Raw genomic sequence first — 13,822 nt, forward strand, 5'->3', positions numbered from 1 at the left:
CTACATTGCATGAACTGAGATTGTGTCTCAGGCATTCAGCATTCATTACGTCCGTCTTGTCATTTCTACTGGCCCTGGACACGGGGGAAGCACATATGGGAATGCAGTCAGACCACAGAGCGACTGCAGTGTGTATGCGTGTGTCTGGTTTTGTTAGTGGATGAAAGGAAAAATGCCTTGTCAGCATTAAAGGGCCAATCTAAAAAGAAGACTGTACACAATCACAATGTACACAATGTCACGACTACAACAAATCCAACATGGACACAACTAAAAGCCAATTTGCAACCAGTCACAAATTGAGATTTGATGACACATTGATGTCATTTTACACAGAAGCACTGAAGGTTTGTCTCCCTGTGTTTTGGAACATAAAACAATTAAACATGGCTCTAAAAAAAATAACCCCACAACACTGACTTTATCCATGGCAGTTCATCTTACTTAGGGGGCCATGGGAAATCCCTGCAATAGCCTGTCCATGTTCCTTCACTGAGGTAAGGTCCTGCATTTGGCCGACTCCAGCTCCACACTGGAGAGGAAGCGCTTGGCTAGCCGGCGGCAGTCGTAGCTCAGCTCTGTGGTGAAGACGGCTCGGGTGTGCTTGGGATAGACAATGGTGGTGCTTTGAAAGCGCTGGGCTCGCTGACAGGGCTGGAAGACCAGCTGTGTCTTGTAGCGGCGCCAGGTGCTGTGAGGCAGGGTCATAACAGTCTGGCTGCAGTGCTCCAGGCTCTGGCCTCTTGGTTGCAAGGCCACATCTTGAATGAAATGGCGCTTTGAGTCATAGTGCACTGAAGAGGTATATCTGCAGGGGGTGGCGGTGGGGTACAAGCAGCTAGTTAGTCGTCTTGGCGCATGTGAAAGAAAAACACAGTGACACTTGGTGCTGCAAGTATGATATTGTCATTGTTGGGCAGAAACCTCATAATCTCCAAGTTTCTTCAGTTTGTATGTTTTCGTGAAGTAAACCTCTGCTTCATCATACTGTTGCACAAAACTAGTGAAACTACAAGACATGTAGATCAGCTATTTTCACTATTTTAAATCATTTTTAAAATGATAAATACAAAAGCTAACGGTTTTGGACATACAAGGTTTCCACCTGACAGCAACAACATCATATTAAGCCATATAATAACCTTGTTCATATGCAGGTCAGTAGGCTTAAACAGACCTACCTCATTTCCTTGGGAGGTAAAGGATCCAGTGCTATACCCTCTCCATACGATAATGGGTGCAGCTGGGGCTGGGGGGAGAGCGGGAGATCCGATAAGTAAAATTGTAACCATGCGAAGTCAGACCCAGTCACAAGAGCTGTAACTTAATTGGACCCAAATGGTAGCCACTGACGTCACGTGACCACACGTACAGTAGTAGACTACGCATACCATAGTAGTAGTAGTAGTAGTAGCAGCAGCAGCACATCTCACTAAAGTTCTAACACCACGTTTGACATGGAGATTAAGATTATTTAATAACTTTGCCTCGTAGTTAATCAGCAATAAAACACATCGCATTACCTATAGTTTCGTAAAGCAGGGCAGAAGAAGAGATAAACACGTTGTCGTTTTTGCTTTATCACAGTGTAGTCAGCACAGCAGTGGTGGAAAGTAACTAAGTACATTTACTTAAGTACACATAATTTGTACTTTACTACGTTTAGTATTTCCAATTTCCAATAGGCTACTTTTACTTCTACTCCACTACATCTCGGAGTCTCGGACACAAATATTGTACTTTTACTCAACTACAATTATTTTAAAAACTAAAGTGACTAGTTACTTTGTAGATCAATATTAGAAAACATACATTAACCACTTCAGCCCAATATACATTTAGGCCATTTGAAAATAGCAGACCTACAAGGTCAGATGCGATGCATTGAGAGCTTGTAGATCTATTTTCAAAAGATTGCGTTTGAAAACTTTAAATGGGATAATGAGCACTTAGCCTACTTTTGGTACTTTAAGTAGGCCTACGTGTTGATGTCAATCATTTTGCACTTTTACTCAATTACATTTTGAATTCCGGACTATTTCTACATTGCAACAGTATTGATACATACTTTTACTCAAGTAAAACCATTCGAGTAGTTTTTCCACCACTGATCGCAAAGTAGTCAGTCAGGAGAACCGTGATAACTGATAACCTACCAGGGAAGCCCTTGGCTCTTCCTCTGAGCCTGGACTCCTGTCCCCCTTCTCCGCGCTGTACACAGGCAGATGCGACGCGTTGTGAGCTTGTAGATCTGCTAATTTCAGCCAGGCGCTGGGACTGGGGCTGGGAGGCAGTCCGGAGTCCGGGCTGTCCAGTAATCGCTCAGCTTTGCAGCTCATATCCAGCGGGTCGTCGTCGCATACATTTGGCAAGTTTAACCTGCCCACCATTTCTATTTAAAAGAAGAGGCGGAAAGTTGCCAAACCAACAAAAGCCTTGGATTTCGAAATGCTTGCAATTTCCTGCTACAGGCTGCACTCAAACGGAGTTAGTTTTGGTCCGCGTATACGGGGGTCCCACGGGGCCCTGATCGGTCGCGTTAAACTCCAGAAAACCACGCACACACGCTATATTCTGCGATCAACTTAATCCACGCCGGTTTGCAAGGTTATTTCCAGCTGTCACTAATCCACACAGTCTCTGCAACCATTTAAACACTGAAACCACGTGTTTCAGTTCAGTCTCATCGAACCTCCAGGAGCAGTAACTATGCTACAGTAGGCCTACAGCTACACTGAAAACACAGAGCAAGGGCTGCAGCTCGCAGCTTTGAAGATGCCAACGTTAATTAATTCTGCAGGCGTGTCATCGGAGAAGGCATTTGAGGTTGTCCCGCCTGCTGCTTGTCTTCACATTTCTCCCCTCTGAAAAGGTCTCATTGTTTTGCAGGAAAAATGGGAGAAGGATCCGCCTTCAAAGTTCTTTACTCGCAGCTGATTGGGCTGGGGGGAGAGATCGCAAACACGGGAATCTTCCCAGCCTCTGAATACATTACATTCACGATTTTAAATGTCATTTCAGTGCGATACAGCTATTAAGTAGTAGCAGTGTAATAATAAAAGACTGTGGCGCACCAGAGACGACATACAGCAAAACTTTAATAGTGTTTCTCAGCAATTGCCACGGGTCTACAATTCAGAAAAGAAACACAATGTTACTTAATATTTCAGCCAATGGCAGAAATCGATTGCAATTATATCATTATATATTAATTTGATACCTCAACTTAAGAGGCACTCCAAGCTACAGAACCACGCAATCCTTAAAAAACATCAAGTATGATGACGGTCTCACATTGAAGGCACAGGAAAAGATTGTTTCTTTCTGTGACTTCTTTGTACTTTGTTCTAGACCAAACAAGATTATCTTAATCAAATTACAGTGAATTCTGAAGGTGCACCACATCAGCAGGGTTGATTAAATATAGCAACAAGACAGGTATGACCGCTTGTTTAAAAAACAAGGAAAGAAGCCCACTGCCCATCAATTTAAGAGACAGCAAACCATTAAGATCACATTACAGATGATCTAGCAATACTTGCTGCGATACACATACACAAAACAAACAAAACAGATACATGTCATTCATAGGAAAGGGCACGAGTCAAAAGACTTTGGCTGGATGGTTCTAATTTGTAAATGGCCCAGAGTTTCAAAAGCAAAGACAAAATAATGTCATGTCGAACTGAGGAGGCGGGAAATCCATAGATCCTTTTGGTCCCAGAACCAGGAGACCAGGAGAGAGAGTTGCATTGTGGAACATCATTCTGTCTACCTTTATGTGATGTAAATTGACATGCAAACTGTATGTACTTCCTTGCAAAACATAGCAGAGAGACACACCAAAGTAACCATAGATGAGAGACTCATGAGAGATTCAAAGCACATTCAGGTCAACTCTGTCTTGTCATCATTTTGACTGGGATATGGGCCAGACGAGCTTTCAGAAGAACCATATTTAGATTGCTCTTCATTCAGTCTTCCAAGTGCTTTGTGCTGCAATGTATTGAATGTATGATGTACTGCAGATTTTACAATGTGACAAACGATCAGGCTTTAGCTGCCCTGTATTAGTGCAGTACTTCAAGGGTGTGATATACAGTACTTCATTGCACGCAGATCTACAAGCGCATAACACGTCACGCTGCGAGCCTGCGACCCGTTGTGAACTATAAACCTGGCTTCAGAGCCATCACATCTGCTCTGTTCTTCAGTATATGAGCAGAGCAGAATCAGCATATGACTGCTCAGAAGTACTGATAAGGGGCAAAGGCATTAGTGTCATGAAAAAGAAAGGTGATACATTATGCAAGTACCAACAGCATGTTTCAGATGAGGAAGTTCCTTCATGTTCCAACCGTGACTAGGGTTCATAAGAATATTAGTAAGAAATATGTTTTTTTTTTTTTGTGCTCTGTATGCAATACTCCACTGACTGAACGGAGTGGCACAAAGCTTTGGGGATGAATAAATGGAGCCAGACAGAGAGAGTAAGGACTGTTCCAGCTTGCGGCCACTGAGCGTTTCTGTTCACTGTGTGGTTGTTCAAAGTCTTTTCTTGATTAGCTTCTCTAGTTTGCGGATGCGCGAGGACTCTTGCTCAGGGGTCGGGGCGCTGAATGAAAGAGAGGGGCCGCCGTCTGCCCCGGACGGAGGGGTGGGTAGCCTCTGTCTGAACAGGTCCAGCATGCTGCTCTGTTCACTGCGCTTCAAACCCTAGACACACACACACACACACACACACACACACACACACACACACACACACACACACACACACACACACACACACACACACACACACACACACGGTTGCAACATAAAACATTTGCAGAACTAACATTACTACACAAGTTCATGAAACATCCAGTTAAGAGGTGCAACAGGCCATTGAAGGTGCGACACGGACAGTAACTTGCACAAAAAGTTACACGAGTATAACACAATGATAGGCAGCTACGTAATACATATGCGGACAGTAACTTGCACAAAAAGTTACACGAGTATAACACAATGATAGGCAGCTACGTAATACATATGCAGAGGGAGACAAGAAGACATCACTACACAGTAGTGATGTTTTCCTGCGTATGTATACAGTAACACTGTGGAAAGCAGGAGCAAGAAAGAACTTCTAACCAAACCAACTAACCTTCATGTCCAGGATCTTCTGGAAGGTCTCAGGGTTACCGTCAGCCAGAAGCTTGATGTAGTTATCAACAAACACCACCGGAGGTTCATGCGGGGCCATCACCACCTGAAAAAGGAGTGAGAAACCAAGACATCAGAATGCCTAATACATGAACATTTTCTAATACTTGGGTTTAATGTGAACAACCATAAGCCCCCCCACCCCTCCTGTGAACCATCATGGGACGACCAAAGAGATCTTTAAATGATCCCACATGGGGCTGAGGCAAGAGGGGGTGGGAGTGTGGAGGTATAACATACAGTGTGCAAGTGGTTAAAGCTGCAAACAAAAAAGCCAAGACTATGGAGCTATATTTAGGACCCCCTTATATTCTTTTTTTTACAAGCCAATTACTCCATGCATGAGTGGATAAGAATTAGCCTCACCGGTAATTCTTTTAGGTCTATAATGAGAGAGTCTGGGCAAAAATTGACCTTAGTTGAGACCAGACAAGAAAGTTAGAAATGTGGAGCAACCCCCCACCCCACCCCCCACCACAAGAACAGAGTGAAATGTGGAAAACGTGGATCGGGTAGCACAGAGTGGAGAGAGAGCTCCCAGCCGCAACAAAGCAGACAAACCAACACATGGTTGACAGATACCGTTGGAGGTGGAAAGACGTTGGAACCACCCCCATGTTGTGGGATGAATCATACTACTCCCTTTTTGCAATGCAAATGTGGAGGACCCTTACAGATCCATTTTTAAACTCTCAGGGTTAACATGGTACTCCAGATTGTACATCATAGGGACAGAGGGGGGGGGGTGAGAAACTATGAATAAAGGGAGTAAAAGACCACAGGGAGAGGAGAGGGAAGGCTCAGGATTGCGTGGAATTCTCCGGTTCCTTCCTATCGCTGTCGACTGAGTGATTTACTTAGCAACTGTCCTGGAGCAAGGCCAAGGGGAAAGGCCTGCAGGGAGACCTTGTTGTAGTTAGCTGCCTCGTAAAAAAAAGGGGACAGAAAGGGGGGGGGGGGGGGGGGAGAGCTTAAGAATGAGATGGGCTTAGAAATGAGAAAGAAAGAGAGGGAAAGCAAGGAAACACAAGAGCAGCGGCAGAAAGAGCAACAGCTCGAGGGGGGAAAATGTGCAGGCTGAACCAAGGGTGGGGAAGAGGTTGCCTTTCCAAAAGTCCTAAAGAAGAGAGAGCTTCAGAGGTGGGAGAGGGCTGGGGCTGTGGTGGGCAGGGCTGGGAGAGCGTGGAAAACAGCCACGTCTCACGGGCCTCACACTGGCCAAGAGAGGCCTCCTTAAGGCTAATTTATGCTTCATCGCACAGCTCTTTTACTTGTCAAAAATTCTGCATCAGCGCTGAGCGACACTTGTCGCAGGGGTCATGCGAGGCAGTCCAAATGACCCGTAATCAGACAGGCCTATGCACTCTGGTTTAACATGTCTATGCTTTTGATCGTACAGGAGACGTCTCATCACTGTGTTTATCATGCAAACTATAGGCCTTTTGATGACAAGTGCATGGACATAAACATTCGGAGTACGGTATCTCACTTATTCGGGAAACTCTAAATGTTGCCTCCGCCTGTAACTAATCTCAGACTTGAAAAACAAGCTAAGTATACCTTACATATACAAGAAATAAGTTGTTGTAAAAATGTTGTGCATGAGTGCATTTGTGGAAGAGGGGCACATCATGAGAATATATTAACAAGGCATACATCTTATTAAATTTAACCAACAGTCTGTGGCAACTAATTGCAAAGGAAGAAATACCATTCAAAATCCCAAAGTGCAGGAATTTCATCCCATTAGCTATATTTCGCTGTAGTGTAAAAATATATTGAGTTAATTGTATAAAATGCATGTAATTAAAAAACAAAGCCTGTCTAAAGATTGATAGTAAAAAAGGAGAAATAATATCTAATATAATATATATCTAATATATTCTAATTAATGGTCAAACTTGAAAATCCCATGTAGCTTTCCTTTTCAGGTATTCTTAAACTCTAGTATTCATAGTAGGAAAGACAATCATTTAAACAGTGAACGCCATTATTTGTTAGCCTGAGTTACCAAGATTTTATTTCTGACCGCTGTTGATGGGATACTGGCTATCGACTCAATAAGTTTCTCTTTCACCAGATGTAGCCCGACTCAAGGTGGAAGTAATTACCTGTGAGTGAGGTTCCTTAGTGCTGCAGCTGATTGCCAAAATATTAGGCAGACTAAAACTCTCTTCACTCATCTGGCCTTTCACTCATCAAGACTGGAAAATCTGCACAAATTGGCACCAGATCGATATTTTTGACTTTCCAAATTAATCAAATTTATGAATAAAATCTTTTTTTATTGTTATTATTATTATATATTTTTTTCTAACAAAATATCAGTCAAAACATTGATAATTTGTGGGCTAAGAGTCGGACTCTCCAAAATCTGGATCAGACTGAAAAATCTGGCATTGGTCGGACTCTAGTGTAAACCCATGCCCCAGGAACTCCTTCTGCACTTTATGTTAAACTTAGCATGTATCTATGCATGATTTTGTACTAAATAAATGAATGTGAATGTGAAAACACTACAGTATCAAACACACACCCACTGCTTGGAAAACCAATCCTGATACCATCCCAATATGAAGGACCGGCCTTAAAGTCTTTGTATTGGTCCTGCTGTGCCGTTATTTTTTCTACACAGTTTTAGCCCCCCTTGAATTTTTTAGACTACTTCCCCTCTCCTCTGTAATAAAAGCGTGAATCAAAAAAGCGACTGGGTTAAGGCGGGTTCTTGTAAAGGAGTGCTTGTTTTCGGACAAGCCACGCGAGACACCGCCGAGCAAGCTAAAGCAAGCAAGTCACCGTGTCGAGCATTGCGAAGTCCGCTTGAGCCGACTCAGCGCCGTTCGAGTTGTAAACCAGGGGGCCAGAATAGTAACTCTTCGTCCCCCCAACTTTAGGCACCTCCACGCGGTCCAAGTGAACACAGTGGACCGCTCCCTACCTCCGGCCAATCACGGGCGAGTCTTGCCTTAACCTAGCCTCTTTTTTGATACACGCGTAATAAAAAAGTGATATTCATATGGAATTGGGTGGAAGTGGCGATCTGGGAACCAGTTCGATTGTTGGTTCCTCTTCATTATGCAAAAGTGTCCTTGTGCAAGACACTGATATGAACCCCTAACTGCTCCTGAGGGTTGGTACCTTACACAGTTGCCTATGCAGTTGCCGGTGTGTGAGTGTGACATGCATTGTAAATCGCTTTGAGTGGCGCTATATACAGTAAATGCAGTCCATTTACCATAATTACAGTCCATTCCATAAGTTCTGAAAATTGAGCTAAAATGACCTACTTTCCAGCTGATTATTCATGGTTTACAGGAACACGTATGTGATGTCAATGTCTGTCGAATCTGCCAAATTGTCTGTCTATGTCATACAACCACCAATTGCTAAATGATCCTTGGTCAAGGCCATGGTGATTCATGTAGCAAGATGTATGCTGTATCAATAACTTTGCTTGTGTACTTCTAGGGAAGGTCTTTGAATGGCTATGTCCCCAGCAGTTAAGAATGCTGCCAGCTAAGACATTCAGACAGCAATGTAAAATGCCACCCACAAAGGTGCCTTCATCTGGCTGATTTTGAAGGCGGCATCAGAGTATCATAACCCACAGTTAAATGTGCCGGGCCTCTGTGTGAGCTGTGAAACTGTCCAAGTTCATGACAAGCTTCATGCCTTGGAATCCTGTCTCAATTGTGTTTGTGTAGTAATAGCCGGTCCAGGCGATCACTTGGCGTTTGTATTCAGAAGCAGACATCAGTGGGCTGATGTATTGTTCCTTCAACGTATGGCATGCCAAAGGGAAAACATGTACATTCATTGAAGGCATTCCTCCAGGGAACATTATTTGTAACAACAGCAATGGCTTCATCTTATCGCAACCATACAACCAACCATAAAACATATCTAGTGGTCTAGCATCAAGAAATGAGCTCCAAGTCTCTGCAGTCTGCACCAATGATTTGAACATTCCTTTAACCATCCCTTCTCCACTTGAATCTTTCATTACTAAACTACCTCCCTAACTACTTAACTACTAACCCCCTAAACTACCGCCCTGCCTCCACTACCACTACTCATGTCTCTGGACAACATCAACGCTGATTGGCTGTCAGGACGCGATGGGTGGAGTCGGGGGGAAGCGAAGGTCGCTTCACTTGGATTTTTCCAACTGGGGCAAAGATACCGGGGCAACCGTCCGTGTTGCCCTGTTCGGATGGTTCGCGCCGCGCCCGGTAGCGCGTCGTCTCGTCATTGCATTCACTTTGTATGTAATCGCGCCGCTCGAACTATCCAGGTTTAAACACAGCATTAGACACCCAGCCATTCTCAAGGAAACGGCACTCTTTGACTCACTGACGCCTAGCGGTAAAGACTATAGGGCATGTTCAGTGTAAACTATGGGCTGAGGTAGGCAGAGGTAAATTTAGCCGCTACTAAAAAGGCTGCCTCACAACAAACAAGAATTGACACACAGTCAATATAAAATCTGGTGGATTGGTGTGTTGAAGTTAGTGTAAAAAAAGTTTGAAAAAAAAAATTGAAAAAAAAGAAAGTTTGAAAAAAATATTTTTTAGAAAAAAAAAAAGTTTAGGTCCAAAAATGTGTTAAAAAAATCGACCTGATGGTGGCGCTATATGGGACAGATCCATGTTGATGAGATAAGTGTAGACATACACTTGTAGCGATTTGTGTGATTTTAGGGCAAAAACTGTAGGAGCAGTATTCAAAAATGTGTTTTAAAAAATTTGGCGGGGGTCCCTGGAGCTGCGGGGGTCCCTGGAAGGGTGGAGGGTTGTGGATTGGCAGACAAGGATTGTGTGCGGAAAATTTCACATGGATAGGGGCAAAAAAGTGTGATGTGACGTGACAGACAGACTGACGGACAGACAGGCGGTGGAGGTTTTCATAGTAACTGCGACCTGACGGTCGCAATTATAATCATTAGTATTGTTTATTTTAATTATTATTATTAAGGAACTCTAGAAATCTCAGTTGGAACTGTTACCCCAGTGACCCGATGCTGGATAAGCGGTTGAAGATGGATGGATGGATTATTTGAGAGTAAGCTACTTTATTTACCATTATTGTGTAGCAATAAAACACAGGCTTATAGTTTAATAAAGAGCCTAAATGCAACAATAGTATAGGCTTGTCATTCATGATGGAAAATACATTTTGGGGAGAAGTGGAACTTAAAGTCATTTTAGCATGAGGGGGAGATCATGATTACTTGATATCTGGGCTAATGCATTCAGTTGACACACGCAGCACAAGCCAGACTATGCCCATGTCAAATGAGGGTCAACGAGCTCGTTAACCTAACGTTACACAGCCTAGGATAGCTGTAAAATATGCGCAGTGTTGAAGAGAAGACAAATGATCACGCATCGCATTTCTCTGGATCTAATGCAAGCGGTTGGAGCCTAAAAACGTGGATTTCAATGTGTTGCTGTTGTCCTCTCCAATTGAACATCCAAAGGTAGTAGATCCCTATTTGAGATGTATTGATGATCAGTTATTAATCCAGTGGCAGCGAATGGTTTCCAAGCTGTTTAAACAACTTATTTTCAGACAACTTTTTTCTCCCCCTCTGCTGTCTGCTCAGAGTGACTGACTGAGTGTGTGAGTGAGGAGGGGGGAAGGACATTAGGCAGCGCGTTACAGAAAGGGGGCCCCAGTGTGAGAGGGGGTTTTCGATGGACTGTCATTGGCATTGACCGTGATTTGGACTTAGACTGACCGGCAGTCGGAGGCCCCCCTGACGGCCGCGGCCCGTTTCAATTGACGGTTGAAACATAGTAAAGGCCGCTACTGTCTACACTACAAGATCACAACGTGTCGCATCTGTACTTTTGCTACTTTAAGTACATTTTGATGACAATACTTTCATACTTTTACTCAAGTACATTTTGAATTCTGGACTTTTACTTATAACTGAGTACATCTACAGTGCAGTATTGATACTTTTACGATACTTTTACTTAAGTAAAACATTTGAGTACTTTTTCCAACAGCTAATTTTCCCCATAGCCTGGAGGAGCGCCCCATTGTCTAGAAGGGCACTCCTGGGGTACTGTCCTGCGATTGGCCCTTAGCTCTACCATGTGACATGAATAGCCTATCCAGAAGAGGTACTCAATGGTCGTCAAAGAAAGTGAGGTGATTACTGATCTGGTTTCCACCAGATAAAAACAGGAACAAGAAGGAAGGAGGACTCTCCAGGGAACCTGAGGACAAGCCAAAGACAGGCGGGTGTGTGCTGTGTGAGTCTGCCTATCTATATATATGTGCGTGTTTCCATACAAGCATCTGTACAGTATAAGCTCCAGGGAGGGGTGAGCAGGGTGGGGTTAAGCTATGGCAGCCACATACCACTATCCACTAGCGTCCCATGGGGTAAACCTAGGGCAAGGCTGCATTCAAATTGTGTTTCCCTTCTTTAATGAACAAACAACGGGGCCAAACACAGATAAAGCGACGCAAGCTAATGTTCCCTACGTTGTGTATGGGTACATGACTGTGAATAGATGCCTGCATCCCCTTCCCCCTCAGACCTTCCCACTGAAGCTGGACCACTTGCTGTGCATGACAATGTGTGCATGTTCTTCCTTACCCTGACCCGCTCATTTAAATCAAATACACCGTAAAGTCCTCAGTGCAAATGTAACCCTGCGGGTGCTCAAACCGATATGTACACCGAGTTACAAATGACCAAGTGAACACTGAGGGTTTTACTGCACAGGTGCTCAACCTCAACTCATTATCCAGACCTTTCCTAATGTGAGGTGTACTTGTTTATAGGAACATAAAATGCTATTCTCAGTGAGGTTAAGGACCAATAAAAAGATGACTCTTCCCAAAATAAATCCAAATGATTACCTGTTCTATCCACAGTATTTTAACAATTGCTTGGAAGTCAAACCACAAACACACAGACAATACAGTATTGGGTTAGTCTATATGACATAGCCTGGATCTTTCAGAGTTTTTACATATAAAATTAGTAAACTTTAGACTTGAGTAACTCATAATTGACAGTTGACAACAAGTCAATTCACCTAGAAGACCAATATCAATTGAAGGTAAAACAAAGAAAAAGACAATTAAGTTTAGTTTAGTTTAGGTCAATTCTATTTCAGATTTGCACTTGGGTTCCCACTGAAATTAACCACCTAAAGATGTATACAGTAATTAAGGAGTGATATTTGAAAAGGAACCTGAAAATAAATTGGGGTAGTCAAACAATTTCTATAACATTTGAGACCGAAGCCTCTAGTTTGAGAGTGATAAATGTAAATGTTTATCAGAAGTGCAATTACAGTAATGGGTTCCTAAGTCAGCTGCTAACAAATGGGCCTAATGAAACAAGACAATTCACCAAAAGAACACTTTTACTGTATTTTCTTTTTAATCTACGAGTAGTATATCGACATTTTACCGTGACTACGAACGTGATGCTCCAAAAATGGGTAAGAGGGTCATAATATTTGTTTGCTGGTTAGATAAAGCCATCATTAAGCCAGCTTTTAACTGCCTAGATTCGGCCACGATTCTCTGTCGAAAAGCGTTTGCTGCTGACAGAGAGCCACTGGGAGCTTGTCGACAAGAGACGCTTGCCGTCGATAAAGCCGGAGGAACCCGTCAATGAAAGAGTCGGTAGAATTGAGGCGACTTGTTACTCCTGTAGAGTGGACCTTTAGTTTGCTGCTTCTGCAGAAACCAGGCCTAAATAAGCCAGAGACATTTTCCTGTGGCACATTAGCTAATTCTCAATATCAACGCTCAATTCCTATACCAGTCTAAAGCAAAGTTAGTAATAGTGCTGTTTTGTTTTGGTGAGAGAAGTGAAACATCGCTGCGGTAGAAAACTCTCTGGTTGCCAAATTCTGTGAGTGAAACAAGCGACCAGGTCTATGAAAACAAGCCCAAAAGTTTCACCACTTATTATTATAGCACTATTACATTAGCTATGTTCTAAAAGAATGTTGAAAGCAAGGACAAATAAGCAACTACACTTCAGAAAACAAGACCAAAGTCGCTTATAATGAGCAGACCTGGCAACACTGCCATACCAGCGTTCATGTTCATGCAATCTCAGCATGCACACAACTGCGTAGAGTAACTACTGTACAGTCGGCGTACAAAATGTACGCTGACGAAAATGTGCTTAGTCTTTTGCAGTTCGTTGCAGTCTGTGTACAGTCAGAAGGAGTCTCCTGTAGTCTCTTTGGTGTGAAGTCACCTTTAGTCAAAGTTTTACATTATTTGTGGAATATTGCTGACACACCCACATCAGAAAAGCCACATAAATCCAGAGCAACGGTTTAGGCTCATAATACCTACTTCTCTGCGCTAATGGGTTTTTCTTAGCGCCTGAAAGGAACAAAAAAAAGAAAAGAAGAAAAAGAAAACTATAGAGGGTAGTTATAGGCAGAGCGTGCCAGTTAACTACCCTCAAACTAGAGGCTAGAGAGTGAGTTAAATTAGTTTTTTCTTTTGATCTAACCAAAGACGGTTGACTTGATGACACACGCTGACTGACACACACTCTCTCTCTCTCACACACACACACGAACAGCCACACCCTCTCTCACATGTATACCATCATTGT

General features: G+C 43.1%; 2 protein-coding genes across 3 annotated transcripts in view; both read right to left on the reverse strand.

Moving 5' to 3' along the window:
* On the reverse strand, positions 1-2,861 carry rflnb (refilin B). The gene is made up of 3 exons (XM_080731320.1): positions 2,157-2,861; positions 1,182-1,249; positions 1-808 (listed from the first exon to the last, which is right to left on the reverse strand). Exons 1-3 carry the CDS (start codon positions 2,388-2,390, stop codon positions 490-492), a joined length of 621 nt encoding a protein of 206 aa, XP_080587446.1. The 5' UTR covers positions 2,391-2,861; the 3' UTR covers positions 1-489.
* Positions 2,862-3,078: 217 nt separating this feature from the next.
* Positions 3,079-13,822, reverse strand: part of vps53 (VPS53 subunit of GARP complex) — a 50,574-nt gene continuing 39,830 nt past the window's right edge. For both annotated transcript variants that reach the window (XM_080731459.1, XM_080731458.1), the window contains exons 21-22: positions 5,153-5,257; positions 3,079-4,716 (exon numbers count right to left, since the gene is read on the reverse strand). In XM_080731459.1, coding sequence (XP_080587585.1) covers positions 4,546-4,716; positions 5,153-5,257 — 276 coding nt within the window. In that variant the 3' untranslated portion in view covers positions 3,079-4,545. The remainder of the gene's footprint in view (positions 4,717-5,152; positions 5,258-13,822) is intronic.

The sequence above is a fragment of the Nannobrachium achirus genome, assembly GCF_963921795.1.
Source record: "Nannobrachium achirus genome assembly, chromosome: 8".
NCBI lineage: Eukaryota > Metazoa > Chordata > Actinopteri > Myctophiformes > Myctophidae > Nannobrachium > Nannobrachium achirus.